The following is a 23,018-nucleotide window of genomic DNA, read 5'->3' on the forward strand; positions in this document are numbered from 1 at the left end:
CTTCAGGATGATCTATTGCAGCTCACAGACCTGGATGGAAGTTTCCTCAGGTCAAGGAGAACCGTTTTTTTTTTGTTGTTGCTGGGGGAGGCAGAAACGTAGGCAATGCTGGGCACTGAGATTTAGAAGAGTAGCTATACGTTTTCTTGGTTTTTGTAGGATCCCTCTGGGGTGGCTTCCTGCAGGAGACGGAATTTCCAGAGTTAGGAAATAGGGTTTCCAGAGTTAATCCTACCGTTCCTGCGCACGGGCTTTCTCTAGTTGCGCTGAGAGGGGGCTACTCTTCGTTGCAGTGTGCGGGCTTCTCAGTGCGGTGGCTTCTCTTGTTGCGGAGCACGGGCTCTAGGTGTGTGGGCTTCACTAGTTGTGGCTCGCGGGCTCTAGAGCGCAGGCTCAGTAGTTGTGGCGCACAGGCTGAGTTGCTCCACGACATGTGGCATCTTCCCGGACCAGGCATCGAACCTGTGTGCCCTGCATTGGCAGGTGGATTCCTAACCACTGTACCACCAGGGAAGTCCCAGGGAGCTAGTTTTGAGTGAGCATGGCAATTCTATTCAATAAGCAAGAGAGAAGCTCATATTTCTTGTTCAGCCTGCTACTAGCAGTCATTACAGGAAAGATGAAGAACATAAGGGGCATTACAGTCTCTCAGGGGAGGCACTTATGAAATAATTTGCTAGCAAGATAAACCCACAATCCCGTTCAACTTGACAGAATGAGGGAGTGCCTTGGGGGTACAGAGCCACGGGTCATTCCAGGCATGGGCAACCTATGGGAGAAGAGACGCTTGGATGGACCTTTGGTCAGTATCTCAGGGCTGGAGGTGACCATGTTCTCACCCGCAAAAAGAAGGTGATAAAATGATTTAAAAAACAAAAAACCAATGATTTAAAAAAAAACCAATCAGACCAAATCCCCAACAACCCAGGCCCTGAGGCGGCCACCAAATCCTTCTATGTCCTCCACTGCACCACAAGGAAAGGGGGTCCAGACTCTCCTTCCAAGAGCCAACCCTACTTCCTGGCTCCCACACCCCCCTCCTTCACTACAGGAGGGTGGCAAAGGATTTATAACCCATCTCTTTCTTCCAGTTGCCATGGAGACCAACCCCAGTCCTTTCATTAGTTCTCGTACTGGGAACATCTGTCTAACGCAGGAGGAATGAAGGGGGCTTAGCCTAAACACGCCAGTGGCAGTGCTGGGGAAGGGGGTGGCGGTCAAACAGAGCGCGGAGGACTGGTGGCCTTGACGGCAGTAGTGGAATCAGGTCGAGGGACAAAGGCTAAATTCAGCCGCGGTTCAAGCCCTTCTGTTTGCCAACGGCTGGCGACCAGACCCTGCGGCACACCGCTGGGCTGGAGAAGGGCGCAAGCCGGGAGACGACGAGACGCAGCAGCACGGCGGGGCTCGGGGGCGCGAGGCGGCTCCCGGGAGAGTTCTGGGGCTCGGAGCGCCTACCTGTGCACCCCGGTGTAAGGGGGCGCAGACCCCTCCACCAACGCGTCTATTGGGCGGCGCCGCCATCACTCTGTGCTCAGCAACACCGCCTTCTCCTCTGCCCAGCCCGGATCCCCTCCCTTGCCGTCCTCCGCCCCGCCCCGAGCCTTTCATTGGGCGGAGGCGCGGTCGATCCGCCTCGAATCAGGCAGCCGATTGGACAAGAGGCCTTCGGGCCGCCCCCAGCTTGTTTGGATTGGCTTGCTGCGTGTTGGCGCAACGGAAGAGGCGGCCTGCCGAGGGTGTTCTTTTGCTCTGGCTGGATTGCCGCGGAGGAGGCGACGAGGGCACTGGTGTTGGGGGCTGGCTCGGTCGGCAGCGGTTCCTCCTGCGGATGGGAGCGGGCCGGCTTGGCGCGCCCATGGAGCGCCACTGGGGGGTCTCCGCCTCGTCGGTCCGGGAGCCGGCGCCCGGCGGCCCCGATGGGCGGCGGCGGGAGCCACTGCGGCGCCGGGCGAACAGCGCGTCGGCTTCCGCCGTCGGGGCCTCGGCTTCGGCGGAGGGCGTAAGGCGGGACCGGCCCGGCTCTTACAGCGGCGCTACGTCGGCCTCCCGTCAGCGCGTCGAAAGCCTCAGGAAGAAGCGGCCGCGTAAGTGCCCGGCGGGGCGCCCTCGCGTTTCGCCCTGCCCCCTTCCGGCCCGGTCGCCGTTTTTCCCGCGCGGAGACAGTGCCCCCACTCGGTGGTCCCAGGTTGGTGCTGGGCTGACATCTGGTTGGAGGCCTCGGGTCCCCCAACGCCGGAGGCTGCGTGTTCGGCCCCATCCGGCCTCGCGCGTCTGCTTCTCGGTTGTCCGAGTGTAGCGTCCGTACCCAGGACCTTTTCTCCCTCCCGGTTCTTAGTTCCTTGTGCATTCTTCGGCCGAGAGTCGCATTATTTTTTTCCTCGGGAAGACTTCTTTTGACCCATTTTCACCACCTCCCCTCCCCCCTCAAGTCGTTTGAATCCCCAGTGTCTGTTTTCCGTGGATTTCCAGAGAGCTGCAAGACGTTACATCCTTTTTACCTGGAGATTTTGGGCTCAAGGAAAATGGTTGAGTTGCTGCAAGCCTAAAACTGGATTCCGTGTTGTGTATACTAAGCTTTGTCTGCTTTTCTTCCCATGAGAATTCGGGTCTTGTCTCACCCAGATTATCGCCTCTATTTTCTTTCCATCTCTTTGCTGATACTCACGATTCAGTACTGTAGCACTCTGGGCATTAAGCCTTTCTCTTTTGAGGGAAAACGACTTCTCGCCTTGGCGGTTGCACATGCTCTTCCCAGAGAATCGGTTTTATTATCAGGTTTTATTTTCTGCATTGTGATCTAGTCCAGATATTTTCTTCTCTTTACAGGTTTTCAGTTTGGGTCCTCCTTCAAACAGCCATTGCAACTCTTGAAAGTATCCACTGTCTTGATACTCTAATATGAGTTTTACGATATAATAACATTTTACATGTGGCTATATATATTTTTTCTTGTCGTTGCCAGATTCCTATTTCAGGAATCAGCTTGTTTTAAATGTAGATTATGGGAGTGAGAAAGTGGCAGGATAAGTGTGAGGTCGTGTTTTTAAAAATTATTATTATTTTTTACTTTATTTTTTTATACAGCAGGTCCTTATTGGTCATCAGTTTTATACACATCAGTGTATACATGTCAATCCCAATCGCCCAATTCATCACAACCCCCCACCCCCACCCCCCCGGGTGTGAGGTCTTTATTGGATAGTCTTGGACGTCAGCCCAACAACCCAGTTGCTTTAGTTTTATATGATTTGGATGATTAAATATTAAAAACACCCCTATTTTGCTGTGAAAAGTTTGAGAGTTTTAATTCTTTTGTCTTTTCCTATGTTCTTGAAAGAGAATTGGAAAAGAGATGATCTGCTCTCAACGTATACCGTTTTTAGAGCCTAGTTCCTGTTTGAGAAGCACTTGATTTTTAAGCAATGCAAAACATTAGTTCCTTCGTGGTTTTGTACTGCCTCATTAGAGATGGATGTAAATTCCAGAGATTCAGCAAAAAGAATCACAGCCATGTAGCCAGCTCTTTGTGACCACTGGCCATGAGGATTCTGAGTATTGTAATTTCGGTGTTTGCCACCAGTCAGGCACTCTTAAAATTTTTTTTTCATGTACTCTTCTAAGAGCTTTAATAAACTCATTAGTCCTTATAAAAGTCATGAAAAGCTATCTCTTAGATAATGAGAACTAAAGAAATAAATAAGGTATTGTTTTCTTTCCATTTGTTCTTTCTGTACTGTCCAGGGGTATACCTGTTGGAGAGGCAGTGTATTGATTGTGTATTGACCAAAGAATATACTTTGGTCTTAACTTTGAGGGAATTCAATAAAGATTTAATCTTTGTATTTTTTATTAGGAGAGTTGAGTTGGTGCCACCTTTCTTTTGTTAGAAAACCTCATTCTGATATCATTACACTACTTATCTTAAGGTAGGAGACTAGTTGTCATCGGAAACTAGAAGGAGCTGTTCAGTTTATCTTAGGAATTGTGGGCCCTGATTATAGTCATGTTCTGCCACACATGTTCCCTAGAGCAGTGTGATTCCCAAACCTGTCCCCACCTCAGACTTAACACATCATAGTCATTAGGGATGAGGCTAGGCATGTGTGTCTAAGAAGTTCTTCAAAAGTTTTAGATTAGCTGGAGTATGTCTCATAGGTCTGAGAGAAATACCAAATAAAGATTGGTTTAAAATGATGGTAACGATGATGCTTACGTGTTCATGTTAGACACTGTGCCAAATACTTCATAAACATTTAAGTCTTGCAGTTATCCTCTGAGGTGGGTGTTTGTTATACCCAGCTTCCAGATTAGGCAACAGGCTCAGTGAAATTTTCTCTTTCTCCAAGGGCGTATAGTGAGTTAGTAATGGAACTGTGTTTTGATTCTAGGTGTCTGACTTCAGACCCGGTGTTTCTTGACTTTCCACATCTTGGAAGGTACATGTGATGTAGTTCAGAGTAGTGGTTCTCACATGGAATCACTCAGAAGCTTAAAAAAAGAAAACCCTCAGATCTGCAGAGGGGTCTAAAAATGTGTTTTAATTTTTAAAATTTTATTGAGGCATTATTACATACAGTAAAATGTACAGTTTTTACAAACGTAACAAGAGAACATTACATGCATGTAACATGTAACAAGAGAACATACATTTTAATCTAGGGCCCCAGATGTGCAGGAGGTGTGGGAACTCTGGGATCACAGTGCTTCATGGCAGTGCCAGGGGATGAGCTGGATCTTTGAAGGTGACTCCCAAGCATATTTTAGCACTCCAGGGAAAGCTTGGGGACATGCTGATTTTGGACTCATGCCAATCATGGAATTTCCTTAACCTCCATTAGTCTAGAAAATAAAGCTTTTGTTTGTAGCTTGATAATACTAATCTAGAAAATAGTTAGCTTTTCCTTGGTATTTGGGGCAGCATCAGTGTTGCCAGAATGGAACTGGTGCTGGGAGGTTGCCTTTTATCAGGTGTAGTGTTTCATCTTCATTTAGGGAATTAGGAAGGGCCGCCCACTGGGAGCTCAAGAAAAAAGTTAGATTTCTATTGCTTTGTAGCCCATTTTTGAGGGACAGAATAGGAGAGGGTGCTTTTTAACCTATTGTTTTATCAACTTTAAACCTAAATGAAATAAAAGTAAACACGGCTCCTCTTCTTTGATGAATAATGAATATAAAGCATTAAGCATAACCTAAAAATAATATTATGCAGCTTGTAAAATTAAGTATGTTATTTTAGGGGCTCATGTATGAATTGTGCATTTAGATAGTATGACTGTTGAGTGTTGGCATCACTGCCCTCTGTATATCTGAGGAGACCATTAGCAAGGGGGATGTATGGTATTAAAAATATTTTGCTTAAACACATGTTAAAAGGAGAGATAAGGACCAAGATAATAGCCTGTAGGTTGTTTGAGAATACCTTATCAGGCAGTCATATAGCAGAATAGCTATTTTGTCTGGTTATTTAAAAGAGCAGTGAGGTTCCTTGGGCTTAAATTTATAACCTTGGGAGCGCTTTTCAGGTTCATAATTTGTGGTATCTTTATCTTCAGGCACTGTTCTTTCTCAGTTAATATTCTTTTTCAATTTTTGTCAGCAAGGTGGACTAGGATATGAAAACCCTTTATAATGGCTTAAAGTTTGCTTTCTGAAAGTGAAAGCTATCTTGCAGTTTTTAGTAGCGTATTAAGTTTTGTATGTTTATATTTCTTTTCTTAAAAAATAAATTTTATTTATTTATTTATGGCTGTGTTCAGTCTTTGTTGCTGTGCGCAGGCTTTCTCTAGTTGCGGCGAGTGGGGGCTACTCTTTCGTTGCGGTGCGTGGGATTCTCACTGTGGTGGCTTCTCTTGTTGCGGAACATGGGCATTAGGCGTGCAGGCTTCAGTAGTTGTAGCACGTGGGCTCAGTAGTTGTAGTGCATGGGCTTAGTTGCTCCGCGGCATGTGGGATCTTCCAGGACCAGGGCTCACACCTGTGTCCCCTGCATTGGCAGGTGGATCCTTAACCACTGTGCCACCAGGGAAGCCGTCTTTATATTTCTTGGATGTAAAATTTATTATTGAGTCTGCTGGTTTTATAGTAGGTAGTATTTTATAAGTATCTGGTCCCTGAGTTAAACTATTTTGGGAATATTTATTGAGGTCCGTCTTTTAAAAAGTATTTATTTATTTATTTGGCTGCACTGGGTCTTTCTTAGTTGCAGCACGCGGGATCTTTGGTGTCACGTGCGAGCAGAATCTTTTTAGTTGCGGCATGCGGACTTTTTAGTTGTGGCACGTGGGATCTAGTTCCCTGAGCAGGGATTGAGCCCGGACCCTCTGCACTGGGAGCTCAGAGTCTTAACCACTGGACCACCAGGGAAGTCCCGAGGTCTGTCTTTTAATATGAGGCCAAAGATCGCTGCCTAGACCAGTCTAGGGATTTGAGTTTGCAGTATTTTAACCACATGTGGTCTGGTGTAAAGATATTCATAATGTTGGAAAATTGAGTACACTTTTATAAACCATATATTTCTCATTGGAAAGCATTTCAGTTGTTGAGACCTATTATGAGACAGTGTGCTATTGATGATTTTACATAAATCTGTGAGGGAAAGTTTAAATTCTTTCTAGAAATGTGTCCTAAGTGTACATTGTCTAGGTGGAGTACCTTAGAGGAAATATATCAGGAAATATGCTGAAGGCTGAAAACAGACTAAAATATCTGTGAAAATTAATGGAAAGACTCACTAATCAGAAGTGATAAAATAGGCCTTCTATTAGTGAGATAGGAATGTGAGGGCATAGCAAAAGTTCCTTGACTTTCCATGACTTTTCGTGCCAGAAACACATAGTGGTTTTTTTTTTTTTTTAATTTATTTATTTTTGGCTGCATTGGGTCTTTGTTGCTGTGCGCAGGCTTTCTCTAGTTGCGGCGAGCGGGGGCTACTCTTCGTTGTGGTGCACGGGCTTCTCATTGCGGTGGTTTCTTTTGTTGCTGAGCACGGGCTTCAGTAGTTGTGGCACGCGGGGTAAGAGCGCAGGCTCAGTAGTTGTGGTGCACAGGCTTAGTTGCTCCGCGGCATGTGGGCTTCCCGGACCAGGGTTCGAACCTGTGTCCCCTGTATTGGTGGGCGGATTCTTAACACTGCGCCACCAGGGAAGTGCCACACATAGTATTTTGAATAAGAATTGGAAGGCTTATTCTAGTAGTCATCATGTCATAGTATATGGGGCAGTCTGTCAGTTATTGATAGGAATCTAAACCCCCTTTGATAGGCTGAATGTTTAGAAATAACAGAATTGTATGGCCTGAGATATTATCAGAGAGCATGCATCTAATGGACCTCCCGTGTCTTTCATTATCTCTCAGATCTTGGATATGTAAATGTTTGATTAACGAAAAAATCCAGAAGCTACTAAAGGATATAATAAGGCTATTTACTCTTTCAGCCTTAGGCTCCTTATTTTTCCTTATATATTGTTGGTCTTTATTTAAGGTATGTAAATTTTATTAAACTACTTTTACTTAAAAGAAAATTTAACCCAAGAATATGTGTTTTGTGCTGTTAAGTTTGTATAGATACTGGTTAAGATACTTTTATTTTTATCTATTTTATTTTTTTTGCGGTACGCGGGCCTCTCACTGTTGTGGCCTCTCCCGTTGCAGAGCACAGGCTCCGGACGCGCAGGCTTAGCAGCCATGGCTCACGGGCCCAGCCGCTCCGCGGCATGTGGGATCTTCCTGGACCGGGGCACAAACCCGTGTCCCCTGCATCAGCAGGCGGACTCTCAACCACTGCGCCACCAGGGAAGCCCAAAAGATACTTTTAAAAAGACTTAGGAAATCTGAGTTTGAGTCCCACTTCTGCCTTTTCTTGACTGTGACCTTGGGCTCTTTTGCACTTAAGTTTCGTTTTCTTTAATTCTTTTTTTTTTTTCTTTTTGCGGTATTCGGGCCTCTCACTGTTGTGGCCTCTCCCGTTGCGGAGCACAGGCTCCAGACGTGCAGGCTTAGCGGCCATGGCTCACGGGTCCAGCCGCTCCGCGGCATGTGGGATCTTCCCGGACCGGGGCACGAACCCGTGTCCCCTGCATCGGCAGGCGGACTCTCAACCACTGCGCCACCAGGGAAGCCCTCTTTCATTCTTTTTTTTTTAAAAAATATTTATTTGGCTGTGCCAGGTCTTAGTTGTGGCATGCGGGATCTTTTTTTTTTTAGTTGTGGCTTGTGGGATCTTTAGTTGCGGCATGCAAACTCTTAGTTGTGGCATGTGGGATCTAATTCCCTGACCAGGGATCGAACCTGGGCCCCCGGCATTGGGAATGCGGAGCCTTAGTCCCTGGACCACCAGGGAAGTCCCTGCACTTCAGTTTCTTAATCTGTAAAGTGGGGTGATTACCGTGCATGGTTATTGTAAACATTAAATAAACTCGTGCAGTAAAGTGCTTGGCTGTTAATAGATGCACATTTAAAACATAATAGCCATAAACTAATGTTTCAACTTTTTAATCTATGGAAAGGGGAGTAAGGCTTAATTTGTTTTAAGCATTACAGTCTTCCATTGGTCTTAGATATGTCCAAAACTTCAGATTCCAATCCTGTTGATTAGATATATTTGTTGGTAGAGTGCTGTGTCTCTTCTTTGCTCTCCACAAGGTTGGCATCATCTTAAAGTTGATGGTTAAAAGAATGGCGCTGTTAGTAGGAAAATAGGAATTGAATCTCCTTACTTCAGTTATATCCAGCACTGTTGATTTCATTAGTGAAGAAACTTTTTATTCTTCCAGTCGGGGCCAGACTTCGTGACTCACGCCAGGTTGAGTTAGTCCCTCATCACTGGAAATGGAGTTTCTGTTGGTGTTTAAAAAAAAAAAAAAAAATCAGGGCTCTCTTTCTGACTGAGGTGGAATAGCTGTTGGGGAGTTAGCCACAGTGTTCTTTTTAGAATTGCATTGACATTGCTAGATTAATTTGGGGGAGAATTGACACTTTAATAGTATTTAGTTTTCCTTCCTGGAACATGATATATCTTCCCACTATTATGTCTTTCAGTACACCATTTTAATAGCAATCATGGATATTTAGTATTAGATTTATTTATAAATATTTTATGGTTTTTGTTATGCATGACATTTTTTTCACGTCATTTTCTTGCTGGATTTTGCTTATAACATAGGAAAAGCTATTGGTATTTGTATTCTTTTTTGGTGTGTCCAGTTATTAAAAAAGATTTTTTAATTTTGTTGGCTTAATTCTCTTAATTTTTATTTTTTGGAGTGTATTGAGATAATCATGGTTTTTCTCCTTCAGTGAACTAATGTAAGCAAACCTCCTTAATTGGAATTTTAATGTGAAAACCATCCTTGCATTCCAAAGAATCCCTGTTGGCCATGGTGTATTATTTTTTTTTTTTTTTTCATAAATTTATTTTTATTTTAGGCTGTGTTGGGTCTTCGTTGTGGTGCGCGGTCTTCTCTTGTTGCTGAGCACGGGCTCTAGGCACGTGGGCTTCAGTAGCTGTGGCACTCGGGGTCAGTAGTTGTGGCTCGCGGGCTCGAGAGCGCAGGCTCAGTAGTTGTGGTGCACGGGCTTAGTTGCTCCGTGGCATGTGGGACCCTCCCGGCCCAGGGCTCGAACCCGTGTCCCCCGCATCGGCAGGCGGACTCTCAACCACTGCGCCACCAGGGAAGCCCCATGGTGTATTATTTTTATTGCACAACTGGATTCTGTTGTTTAATAATTTAATATTTTTGCATTTGTTTTGTGAGACACTTCTTTTCTACTTTTGATATGAAATTAGCATGACTTGGGAATCTTTCTAGATTTTTTTGTGCCCTAGAAGCTCTTAATGGTTTGCCTGGAAACCATTAGGGCCTGGTGCTTTTTTGTTGTTGTTTGGGTTGTAGGTCTTTGACCTCTTTTTAAAAATTTTCAGTGCTTTTGATTTGTGTTTTTTACCTCATTTTGAGCCACTTTTTTATTTTCTAGCTAATCCTCTGTTTAGTGTACATTTTAAATTCACTGTTACAAAGTTGTAATTTGGCTTATTTGTAGTTTCTGGTCGTGTACGTTCATCTTCTTTGATCTTTTTTTTTTGAGAAAAGTTACATCTTTCTTTTTCTTAGATACACTTACCAGAAATTTGTCTGTTTTAATGGCTTTTTCAAAGCTTGATTTTACTGATCAGCTTTTGGCTTTGTTCATGATGATGTTTTTCTAATTTCATTTACATCTTGCTTTCATCTTTAATAACTTCCTTCTGCTTATTTTGGGTCTGCTTTATTTTTCTAGCATTTCAAATTGTATGTGACGTTCCCTTTTATTCAGGCTTCCTTCTTTTTGAATACATTTGATAAACATTTAAGGCTAGAAGTTTCCCTTTGAGTCCCACCTTTGAGTCCCACCTTGGGTAGACATCCTATTCCTTTTGCTATATAGTGTTCTCATTGTCATTCATTAAAAAATAAATTGTTTTGATCTCATCTTCAGTTTCGGAGTTAATAGAAATGAGTTTGAAGATTTCCAGGTGGATAGACTTATTTCCTTGTGTCTGTTGGATTAATTTCTTATTTTGAGGTATTGTGGAAAGTGAATGTGGTTTGGTTTTGTTCTTTGGAATTTGAGGTTCTGCTGATTTGTAGATTTGTCAGTTTCTCCTTGTTTTTAATATTTTTTGAAGCATATATCAGGATCATATCAATTATAGTTTTATATGCACATGACATAATTTTTTTGTCCTCTTATAGTGCTTTTTGTTTGTTTGAATTCTTTTCAGTCTGCTAGTATTGTATTTGCTTTCTGTTAACATTTGCTTAATAAAGTGGAGTAACATTGTCCAGGCATTTGTTTTGCTTACCCAAATTCAACTATATAAATGTGGCAAAGCATGGTGACAGTGACTACTCACCGATTTAGTCAGTGAATATATATTGGTTTGGTCAAAAAGTTTGTTCGGGTTTTTGTAAGATGTTACAGAAACCTGAATGAACTTTTTGGCCAACCCAGTAATTGTGATAGAGCTTAGGGATGGTAGATCACTGTTTGGAGGGGCACCTCTTATAATGTGAGCCCTTGATAAATGCAGTATTGGTCTTGAAACATAAGGCTTGACTTTTACTATATCATGTTTCCTAAATGTAAGTCAACCGTTTTGTCAGTCTCCAGTGAGGTGCTTAAGATTTTGATTTATTCATTTTTGACTGAATGCCGTTTTCATCTTAAAGAATCCAACTCCTCTTTATGATGGGACTCTATTGTGGGTGTTTTACCATTTATTTACCTTCAGTCTACTTGTATTATCTTGTTTTAGATGTATCTTTTTATATAAGCATATAGCTGAATTTTCTTTTCAGTCTGGAAGAAAAATTTGACGTGTCTGTGACTACTGATATGTTTGCATTCATTCCTGTCATTTTTTGTTTTGTATTTACTATACTTTTTTTCCTCTTTGTTTTTGTTTTTCTGTTTTCCAGTACGCGGGCCTGTCACTCCTGTGGCCTCTCCCGTTGCGGAGCACAGGCTCCGGACGCGCAGGCTTAGCAGCCATGGCTCACTGGCCCAGCCGCTCCGCGGCATGTGGGATCTTCCCAGACCGGGGCACGAACCCGTGTCCCCTGCATCGGCAGGCGGACTCTCAACCACTGCGCCACCAGGGAAGCCCTTCTCTTTGTTTTTGAACTGATTTTTTCCCCCTAGTTGTTTGAAGGTCATATGTTCATTTTCTCTTTTTTTGGAGTTGCCTGTAAATTTTTTTTTTTTAATTTATTTATTTAAATTTATTTTTGGCTGTGCTGGGTCTTTGTAGCTGCATGGGCTTTCTCTAGTGGCAGCGAGCGGGGGCTACTCTTCATTGTGGTGTGTGGCCTTCTCATTGTGGTGACTTCTTTTGTTGCACAGCATGTGCTCTAGGCACGTGGGCTTCAGTAGTTGTGGCACACGGGCTCAGTAGTTGTGGCTCGCGGGCTCTAGACCACAGGCTCAGTAGTTGTGGCAAATGGGCTTAGTTGCTCCGCAGCATGTGGGATCTTCCTGGACCAGGGCTCGAACCCGTGTCCCCTGCATTGGCAGGTGGATTCTTAACTACCGCGCCACCAGGGAACCCCAACCCCTAAATTTTTAACGCATTTAAACCATCACTTCTTTATTCTTGTTTAGAAATAATCAGAATCTTTATCTTCCGTTCCCCAACGAGACAGAGCTGCTGCTTGCTTTGACTTCCCTCTCCTTTCTCTTCCCTCTTCGACTTCCTATGTTGAAATCATGTAAGTATTTTAGTTGCAGATTGCTTATTTTCCTAAAAGTCAGCGTGTATTGCTTCCTGTGCTTATCATTGTTTATATAGCTCATATCTTCTTGGGTGCTTTAAAAAATTATATTGGAGTGCATCTACTAATTATTTCAGAGAAGGTCTTTGAATAGTAAATGTTGAGCTCTTTCATGTGTAGAAATGTCTTTCTCTTGCACTCCCATTTGAAAGCTGATTTGGCTGGATACGAGTTTCAAATTGTTTTCCTCATAACTTTGCCAGTGCGCTATTGTCTTCTAGCATCTGTGTTACTGATGAAAAGTCTAATTTTACCTTTATGTGATTTATGTATCTTTGTAGGAATTCACTTTTTTCCTTTGGGAGTTTTCAGGGATTTCCTGAAATTTCAATAGGATGTGACTATACATCTCCCCTTTCTACACTTATTAATTTTATTTCAAGCAGCCAATTATTCCTGTCTTCCCCTATCTCCCCCAGAAAATTTCTAGAACTCATATAACACAGATGTTGGACTTTCTGGTTCTGTGTTCTATATATCTATCTTTCTTTCATACTCAAGAGGCATTTTGGGAGAGTTTCTTAGTTTTGTTTTCCATTTGTTTTTTCTGTGCCCATTTTGTTATTAAATGTATCTGTGGAGCTTTATTTTGGAAATAAATATTTCTCCTTTTTTTCTATTATAAAAGTGTCTTTATTGGATACAATTTACATACAATAAAATATATCCATTTAAAGTGTATAGTTCCATACATTTTGACAGATATATACACCCATGAAGCTCCCCTCTTGCCCCCAACAATTAAGATTTGGGTTATTACAGAAAGTTTTCTCCTGCCCCTGTATAGTCCTTCCCTCTCTCACTCCCCCAGCCAGTGATCTGCTATCAGATACAGAAATGATTAGCTTGCATTTTCTAGAGTTTCATATAATGGACTCATATAGTATGTAGCCTTTTGTGCCAAGCTTTTTTCACTCAGCCTGTTTTTGAGAGTCACCTATGTTAAGTATATTGGTGTGTTCCCCGCCCCTGCGCCCCACCCCCTGCCCCGCTCTTTTTGGTTTTGAAAGCTTGTCCCACACCCCCAACTAGGAAATTAACATTGATACAGTTCACAGACCTTGTTTAGATTTAACCAGTTTTACATAAACTCTTGTATGTGTGTATTTAGTTCTATATAATTTTGTCACACGTGTAGATTCTTAACAGCCACAACCACAGCTGGCAATCATTTCTTAATTTCTAATTTTTCTTTATGGTAGCTTATTCATTTTTAAAATTAATTTTTTTATTGAAGTATAGTTGATTTACAATAGCTTATTCATTTTACATGGGTGAAATCTCATTTTACCTTGGAGGATATTTATGATTCTTTTAAAGCCTCCTCTTTGTTCCTGCAACTCTTTCCTTAGATGTTAACTTCTTGGTTTTGTGGTGTTGATTTTTCCCTTTTGGTGATTCTGGTTTATAAAGTGATCATCTCTGGTTTAAGGATTGCTATTCTCCTGTCAGTGGGTGCAGTGTCTGTTTACCAGTCTGTCAGGATGGATTGTAGGGGAGAGATGGGAAATACGGCCAGATGTGGGGGCTCCCCACTTCTGGGTAACAGCAGCTACGTGGATGTGTACTGATGCTTGGGCTCAAGTGCCTGTGCCCAGTGAAGACTTTGCCTCTTTGGAGGAGGGGGAGGGGAGTGTCTGGCCTGTCCAGTTGTGCCAAGTGTATTTCCCCACCATATCACTATGACTGCACCAGAGCTTGCTTCTGTTTCCCCATGGCAGCTACCCCATCGACAGCTTGGATGGAGCACCCATCTGCTCCCCACACCTTCATAGCTGCTCCCAATTTTTATAGCATTTCTCTTTTCAGGGTTCTGGACAGTTATTGCCTCTATCAACTTCATTCTGCTGATGGTATCACTTCTTGTTTCTCAGAATTATTTTAGAAAATCAGTAAGTTTATATCTTTAGTCATTTCTAGGATTTAAGGTGGGAGGAGAAGGCATGTATGGCTAATGCAGTTTATCTTGATCCAGTCTCCTTAAGCCATTTTTTGGGATGGATTTTTTTTTTTTTTTTAGCTCCTCCGCATAGTATGCGGGATCCTAGTTCCCTTACCAGGGATCAAATCTGCGTCCCCTGCATTGGAAGCGCAGGAGTCTTAACCACTGGACTGCCAGGGAAGTCCTGGGATGGATTTTTTGGGATGGATTTTTGGGGAATGGGTATTAACTTTGAAACACCTGTTCCACTGATGGCCATTGAAACCTGATGGATTGGCTGATACCAGGGTTTGAGAGAAATTGACCACTGGAGCTTATATGTTACATAGGGTTGGGAATTTCCTCTAGCCCTAGTTTGAGTACTAAACCAAAGCTCTGAAAAGTCTCAACATTTCTGTAAGGCAAGGGCAAGGATGAAGATTTTCATTCTCAATCTTTTTTTTCAGAGTTGAGGTTAATGAGTAGTCATTTTGCTGTTTTTTAATATTTCTCAGTGCAGTTTGGGCTTGTCTAAGAGGATTGTGTTGGCTTAACGTTGTAATATTTTTCTTCTTGATCTTTGTAATTCTTTTTTTAAGATTTGTTTCCAGATTAGACAGAATCATATTTCTTCTCCCAAAACCCTTTTTGTGTATATAGTTCTTGGAAACCTCAAGGTATGAAATAAATTGTTAATCTAATAAGTGTAAATTTAGTTTTCAGAAAAAAAGCTGTTCTGACTTTTTTTTCCTTCCCCATTTAGTTTTTCCTTGGTTTGGCTTGGATATTGGTGGGACCCTGGTCAAGCTGGTTTATTTTGAACCCAAAGACATCACTGCTGAAGAAGAAGAGGAAGAAGTGGAAAGTCTTAAAAGCATTCGAAAGTACCTGACCTCCAATGTGGCTTATGGGTCCACGGGTATTCGGGACGTGCACCTGGAGCTGAAGGATCTGACTCTGTGTGGACGCAAAGGCAATCTGCACTTTATACGCTTTCCCACTCATGACATGCCTGCTTTTATTCAAATGGGCAGAGATAAAAACTTCTCGAGTCTCCACACTGTCTTTTGTGCCACTGGAGGTGGAGCGTACAAATTTGAGCAGGATTTTCTCACAGTATGCATTTTTTAGCTTATATACAATTTATGGTAATCTGATTGTTAAAAATAATACCAATAGCAAGTGGTGGAATCATTTCCATCTCTAATGGAACTTGAATTTTCTTGAGTCAAGTTAAGATTAAATATCAATTAGTGATAGGAGTTGCCATCTAGAGATTGTTGTATAGTTTACTTTTTGCCCAATTCAGATGAGTTGATGAGAATCAGAAGCACTAACAGCATAGCATTTTGTTGTTCTTTTAGTATGAAAAAATAGTAAAGCTGTAATAAGCACAGGAAGGAACTACCAGTGAGGAACAATATCATTGTCTTGAACAATGTGATTGAAAAATAATTTAAAAAATTAATGTCATTTCATGTTATAAAATTGTTTCCAACGTTATCTACCACATAATTTTTCTTATCCCCCTCATTTGTTTCTTGGCAATTTTACTATTTAGAAATATGAGGAACTCTGGTCCAAAGCAGTGTTTTTCAGGCCTCAGGGTTAGTCAGAGATGGTTGACAGCAGAGTCTGCTCTCCCCAAATGCCTTTTGATGTGTCCTGAGCTGCACACTTGTTAACAGGAGTCTGGATAGTAGGTGGAGTGCCAGTGGGCCCTTGATTTTGTTTTCATTCAGTGAACACTGTGTGTAAGGCCTTGAGGCTAGGTCATTTGAGGGTGGATGTGGGGGTAGATGGGAGAATTGATAGGCGAATTGGTCAAGGCTCTGACCTTCAGAGTGCAGTGTAGATTTAAAATATCTTCAGTGACCATGTTTTTAATGCCACCAATGAGAATGTTATTACAGAGATTCTGCCTTTGCCTATGTTGTTTTTCATTTTCTCCCTGCCCCCAGCCTTGCGTGTCATTGTATGATTTGTGACTTTGTCTTTCTTTGTCCTCTATCTTCTTTCTCCCATAACTGACCATAACCATAATATAGAATTGACATGAATTTTAAAACTGGTTTTGCATTCTTTGCTTGAATTTTCCTTGGTTGTTGGTTTACAGTGGTTTCTTTCCTACCTGTGAGTAAACGGGAAGGTAGGAGGAGAGGAGGTCCCCCTCCTTTGCGGTCACAGTGGACTCTGGATTATAACTGATAGGTAGAGGAGAAAACCTCTCGATTTCTGGGACCCTGTAGAGATGCCTTTGGAACATGTTTGAATACCATTTGGGCTGTTACTGGAGGTTGTGTGCTGTGTGCTAATCCAAGGAGAGGTGCAGAGTAGATTTTAGACTTTAGGGATTGGCTCTTAGGCTGTTGGGATTTCTCATCTGTATGCACCAGCGCTGTCCTTGAAAACTGTGGGAAAATGAAATGCCTAACAAATCCTGTTTGTGCATCTGGAGTAACTATTATCTAATAAACCACAGTGAAGTATTTTTAAAAATATGGAGTTTACCCTGTTTCTTTTTTAATGTGAATCAGATTTCCTCACATTGTATTGAGTTTGCTTGTGGGTGCAACACATACATTATGAGTAACTTGAGTTAGTGAAATAACTTACGTATTTGGTCATCTGACTGTCAATTAGGCTGGGATTCATTAGGATTAATAGCACAGCAGGGTACTTCAGGTAACATGAATTATGGGAAAGATAAAAGGAGGTATTGGTTTGACATACAATGGCAGAAAACTACTTTTATTCCAGTAGGCTACCAGTGTAAAATGATTTTGCTTTGACATGAAAATGCTGGCACTTGAGATTCAAGTGTCAGGAAATCAGAATTGAATTCATTGTGGCAGGGAGGGCATGGGCAGATAAAATAAGGACAGTGATGAACGTTTTCAAGGGCTTGGGTTTCCTCAGAGGAGTAATTTAATATTCGTAATTAGGGATTACTTAAGGATTAAGGTGAAGTTACCTATTAACTTCCATCTCCTTTGGATCAAAGTAAATTGAGTATAATGTAATCAAATGAGAGTTGAATTAAAGGGGGAGGACTTGCAGGGCTAAACTTGGTTTTAAACAGAAATAGGTGCTTTAGGGGTTTGAGGCATCTTTGTATTTGTCACATATATTGAGTAGGTAGATAATGCTGGTAGCATTCAAATGGGTTAGAAGTTCATAGAGTTAAAAAGTGAAAGTTGTTTTATATCATCTCTGCAAAGTTACCACAGTTAAAAGTTCATGTATCTTTTTAGTTTTTCTGTGCATGACTGTATATGACACATACACGTGCATATAAATATGGTTTTAAAGTAAGGCAAATTGGATCATGTTGTATAAAATATTTCTCAGCTTGTTTTGTTTTTTTTTTTGACTAAAAACATGTCTTGGAGTTCTTCCCACTTCAATTCTTAATTGAATAAAGATCCTCTTCATTCTCGGGACTTCCCTGGTGGTCCAGTGGTGAAGACTGCACTCCCACTGTAGGGGGCACGGGTTCGATCCCTGGTCGGGGAAGTAACATCCTGCATGCTTTGCGGCGTGGCCAAAAAAAAAAAAGTATATATATTGATATATATGTATGTTTGTATAAAGATCCTCTTCATTCTTAATTGCTATACAATGTTCCGTAATATGAATAATAATTTAATTATCCCTTTATTAATTATTTAGATGAAATTAAGTTGATAACAATGTTTTAAATTTTGATTCTGCTAAACTCCCCACATCCCTTGAGGCTGTAATCAGTTTAAATAGTGAAGTATTTTACTTTCTAATTGGATACTTTCAGTCCTTTGGCTGCAGATTATTAATAATAAAGTGTGGCCTACTTTGATACTGCTCTATAGCCTTGAAGATGGTCTTTGGAAGGTAGATGTTGGATTCCTTGTGGCTCCTGCCATGTGTTTCCAGCTCCTTGCATCATTTAGACTTCTTAGAGTCTGCTTTCTGATGGGGCTGTGCTTTCAGCTGTGCTCCTGCCTCATGGTCCCCGTAAGCAGACATCTTGTTTTCTGCTTGGGTTTTGGCACATTTCTCCAGCTGCTGCGGTGGTTTGAATGTATTGGGTCTGTGGGAGCAGAATTCTGTCTTGTCAGTCCATCCCTATGTTTGTTGTCTCCAGATCTGTTTTGTAAAGCAAGCACAAATAGTACACATCCATGAGCACTTTTATGGTTTGTCTTATGTAGAGGGGAATGCCTTATTAAACAGAGTTTTTATTTCTGCTTGGCTTGTTAAAAAATCTGAATACATTTTTATTTCATTACAGATAGGTGATCTTCAGCTTTGCAAACTTGATGAACTAGATTGCTTAATAAAAGGAATTTTATATATTGACTCAGTTGGATTCAACGGACGGTCACAGTGCTATTACTTTGAAAACCCTGCTGATTCCGAAAAATGTCAGAAGTTACCATTTGATTTGAGAAATCCATACCCTCTGCTCCTGGTGAACATTGGCTCTGGAGTTAGCATCTTAGCAGTATATTCCAAAGATAATTATAAGCGGGTCACAGGTACCAGGTATGTCTTTTATATAAAGGTCATTGTTTATTCTTGATATCATAATGGGTTAAAACTGAGTTTTCAGGTACTGCATGTAAGAACATCTTCAAGAACCTGTTAAAATTATGTGAAAGATATGTTTCTCTGGGATTGTGCAAGCAAATATTGTTTCTCTGTGGAAATTCTGATTTCATGATCTACTTTTCTTTAATCTCTATTGCTGAAGATTTCACTAGCATAGTTTCATAAAACATCTCATCAGCAGACTCATTGAGCCCAAGGTCCCTGCCCTCAGATAGTGTTATGATATGCATATACCATAAAGTAACCAAAGCTACTAGGTAGCATTTATAAGGAGAAGGCAAGGCAAGATCCCAGCTTTGAACTAGTTTAGATTTTACATGTATCCACACATACACATGGCCAGGGGATGTCGTGAGATCTAGAAGTTGAGGTACTGAGCAGTAGAAAAATATTTGGGGGAGGGTAGTCTGAAAAGGGAGGATTAGGTGGCAGATGAGAATGAATACCTTTTGGTTTAAGGATCAGCGATCACTTGAGGAAAAACAGGAGCTGGGGATTGGGATAAACAAGTTTTTGAACAGGTGTCAGTTAAAGAATGAGAGGAGTAATTTTGGGAGAGAAAACACATTCATGGAGGAGTTCTAGTCGGGTAAGGGGGGCTGATGACCCAGGGTGACAAGATGCTTGGATGAGGATGACTCGGGGCTTGCACTTGGAGAGAGAAAGGGAAGAGGTGCCACCATGGCCCTGGTGGGCTGATCTGCACCTGAGGCTCCTAGTATTCAGCAGGTGCCCAGACTGCATTGGGGACATGGGTAAAGAAGTGGGCCCTGTGTTTTGCTGCTTTGTTTGCTTGGCTTATGTGAATATGGTATCTTCAAGGTGTCCATTAGACACTTTATTTTTATCTTTTCACAGACTTGTTTCCTACTTAGTGGCATCTGTATGATTGGGATGGGGCAAGCGTGGGTTGATACATGAATATGGTTTTGGATTCATAAATATTACCTGCCTATCTTATTTTGAAAAATGTTATAATACTATGTTTGTTTTTAATCACAGTCTTGGAGGAGGAACTTTTTTTGGTCTTTGCTGTCTTCTTACTGGCTGTACCACATTTGAAGAAGCTCTTGAAATGGCATCACGTGGAGATAGCACCAAAGTGGATAAACTAGTACGAGACATTTATGGAGGGGACTATGAGAGGTTTGGACTGCCAGGCTGGGCTGTGGCTTCAAGGTAAGGGAAAGGGACGTGTGTGCTCTAAGAAATACAAGGTAATACAGTGGAATATTATCAGCCATAAAGAAGAACAAAATAATGCCATTTGCAGCAACATGGGTGGATGGACCTAGAGATTCTTGTACTGAGTGAAGTAAGTCAGACAGAGGAGGACAAATACCATGTGATATCACTTTATATATGGAATCTTAAAAAAGGCTACAAATGAACTTATCTACAAAACCAAAATAGAGTTACAGATGTAGAAAATAAACTTATGGTTACGGAGGGGTAAGGGATGGGGAAGGAAGAATTGGAAGATTGGGATTGGCACATACACACTACTATATATAAAACAGATGACTAATAAGGACCTACTGTATAGCACAGGGAACTCTATTCAATACTCTGTAATGGCCTATATGGGAAAAGAATCTAAAAAAGAGTGGCTATATTTATTTGTATAACAGATTCACTTTGCTGTACACCTGAAACTAACATAGCATTTTAAATCATTTATACCCCAATTAAAAAAAAATACAGGAATAAAATATTAAGTATTGGGTATATCTTTTACCCTTTAAATAGCTTTACATACTATGAAGTCACCTGTTTAAAGTGTGCAATTTAGTAGTTTCTAGTATATTTATAGAATTCTGCAGCCATCTTCATAATACAATTTTGAAACATTTTAATCATTCCAGAAAGAAACTTTGTATCTGTTAGCTGTCACTCTCCATTCCCCCACCCACAGTCCCTAGTAAACACTAGTCTATTTTCTGTCTCTCTATGGCATCATACAATATGTGATTTTTGTGACTGGGTTCTTTCACTCAGCATAGTATTTTCAAGGTTCATCCATGTAGTGGCATGAATCAGTACTTTGTTCCTTTTTACTACAGAATAATATTCTTTGTATGGATATACAATGTTGTCTTTATCCATTTATCAGTTGATTATCTTTTGGGTTGCTTCAACTCTTTGGTTTATTATGAATAATGGGGCTATAAACATTCATGTACAAGTCTTTGTGTGGACATATGTTTTTAATTCTCTTGGGTATATACCTAGGAGTGGAATTGCTGGGTCATATGGTAACTCAGTGTTTAATCTTTTGAGGAACTGTCAAACTGTTGTCCAAAGTGGCTGTACCATTTTACAGTTTCACCAGCAGTATATAAGAGTTTAAATTTCTCTACATCCTTGCCAATACTTGTTATTGTCTGTCTTTCGGGTTTTAATTGCCTTAATAGGTGTAAGGGGATCTCTCATTTTGATTTGCACTTCCCTGATGACTGATGGTGTTGAACATCTTTTAATATACTTATTGGCTCTTTATTTTCTTTGGAGAAATGTCTGTTCAAGTCTTTGCTCATTTTTTAGTTGGATTCTTTGTCTTTTTATTATTGAATTGTAAGAATTCTTATATATTTTGGATACAGGTCCTTTATCAAGTATATAATTTGCAAATATTTTCTCCCAGTCTGTTGGTTGTCTTTTCACTTCTTGATGGTGGCCTTTGCAGCATAGAAGTTTTAAATTTTGATGAACTCATTCTTATCTATCTTCTCTCTCATCACTTTGCCTTTGATGTCATGTATAAGAAATCATTGCCTAACCTAAGATCATGAAGACTGACTTCTGTATTTTTTTCTAAGCATTTTATAGTTTTAGCTCTTACATTTAGGTCTATGATCCATTTTGAGTTCATTCTTGTGTGTGGTGTGAGGTAGAGGTTCAGATTCATTCTTTTGCATGTGGCTATATAGGATATATAGTTGTCCCAGCACCATTTGTTGGATAGACTATTATTTCCCCATTGAATTCTCTCAGCCCCTTTGTTGAAAATCACTTGACCATAAATGTATGGGTTTATTTTTGGACTCTCATTTCTATTGCATTGATCTGTATTTCTATCCTTATGCCAGTACCACACTGCTTTGATTACTGTAGCTTTGTAGTACCAAGTTTTGAGACTGAGAAGAGTGAGTCCTTCAACTTAATCTTCTTTTTCAAGATTATTTTGGCTAACCTGGGTCCCTTGACATTCCATGTGAATTTTAGGATCAGCTTGTTGATAATCTGCACTAAAAGGCAACTGGGATTTTGACAGGGATTGTGTTGAGTCTGTTAGGTCACTTTGGAAAGTATTGCCATCCTAACACTATCAGATCTTCTGACCCAAGAAGATAGAATGTCTTTCCATTTAGATCATTGCTGTCATTTACCAATGTTTTGTAGTTTTCAGTGTACAAGTGTTGTTCTCTTGTTAAATATATTCCTAAGCATTTTAGTCTCTTTGATGCTATTATAAATGGAATTGTTTTCTTAATTTCATTTTTGGATTGTTTAGAAATACAGTTGCTTCTTTGTGTATTGGGGCACATGGTTTTTAATAATAGAAAAGGCACTCATATACATGTTTGTTGACTAATTTTAGGTACTTTGTAAATGCTGTAGATTTAATTTTCTATGTTTGTAGCATCTGCTCAATGATAATCAGTTCCTTTTCTGATTGGTTGGGTTTGTGATCAGGTCATAGTTATTTAGATATCAATTCTGCTGGTCAGGTACTTTGAAATACCTGATCTTCTAGGGAAATCTGAAACTCTTAAATAGTTTACTCAAGGACTCAGCTGTCAGATAAAGCAGTTTACCAGATGTGAATGTGACCATTTAGCTGAGTGGAACAGCTGTGCAGTTGGGGGCGAATTGCTAATTGAGGCATCTTCCTGAAATTTAGCCTGGTTGCAGAAGGAGCATGGTGCCTTCTATGGATCTGAATATGCAGATACGTGGCGTCAAAGCTAGATTTCAGTGGAAACCACAGGGAAAGCCATTTGCTCATTCAGAATGCTTGGGGTGTGGGAATTCCCTGGCAGTCCAGTGGTTAGGAGTCCGAGCTTCCACTGCAGGGGCCATGGGTTTGATCCCTGGCCAGGGAACTAAGATCCCACAAGCCATGCAGCATGACCAAAAATAAAATAAAATAAAATAAAATAAAAGTTCATTAAAAAAAATATTTGAGGAAAAAA

General features: G+C 41.0%; 1 protein-coding gene across 3 annotated transcripts in view; it reads left to right on the forward strand.

Annotated features, from left to right (window-relative positions):
• The first annotated feature begins 1,654 nt into the window (after positions 1–1,654).
• Positions 1,655–23,018, forward strand: part of PANK2 (pantothenate kinase 2) — a 32,676-nt gene continuing 11,312 nt past the window's right edge. For all 3 annotated transcript variants that reach the window (XM_079943650.1, XM_079943651.1, XM_079943652.1), the window contains exons 1-4: positions 1,655–2,087; positions 14,996–15,348; positions 18,503–18,756; positions 19,825–20,001. In XM_079943650.1, coding sequence (XP_079799776.1) covers positions 1,832–2,087; positions 14,996–15,348; positions 18,503–18,756; positions 19,825–20,001 — 1,040 coding nt within the window. In that variant the 5' untranslated portion in view covers positions 1,655–1,831. The remainder of the gene's footprint in view (positions 2,088–14,995; positions 15,349–18,502; positions 18,757–19,824; positions 20,002–23,018) is intronic.

The sequence above is a fragment of the Stenella coeruleoalba genome (assembly GCF_951394435.1).
Source record: "Stenella coeruleoalba genome assembly, chromosome: 15".
Taxonomy (NCBI): domain Eukaryota; kingdom Metazoa; phylum Chordata; class Mammalia; order Artiodactyla; family Delphinidae; genus Stenella; species Stenella coeruleoalba.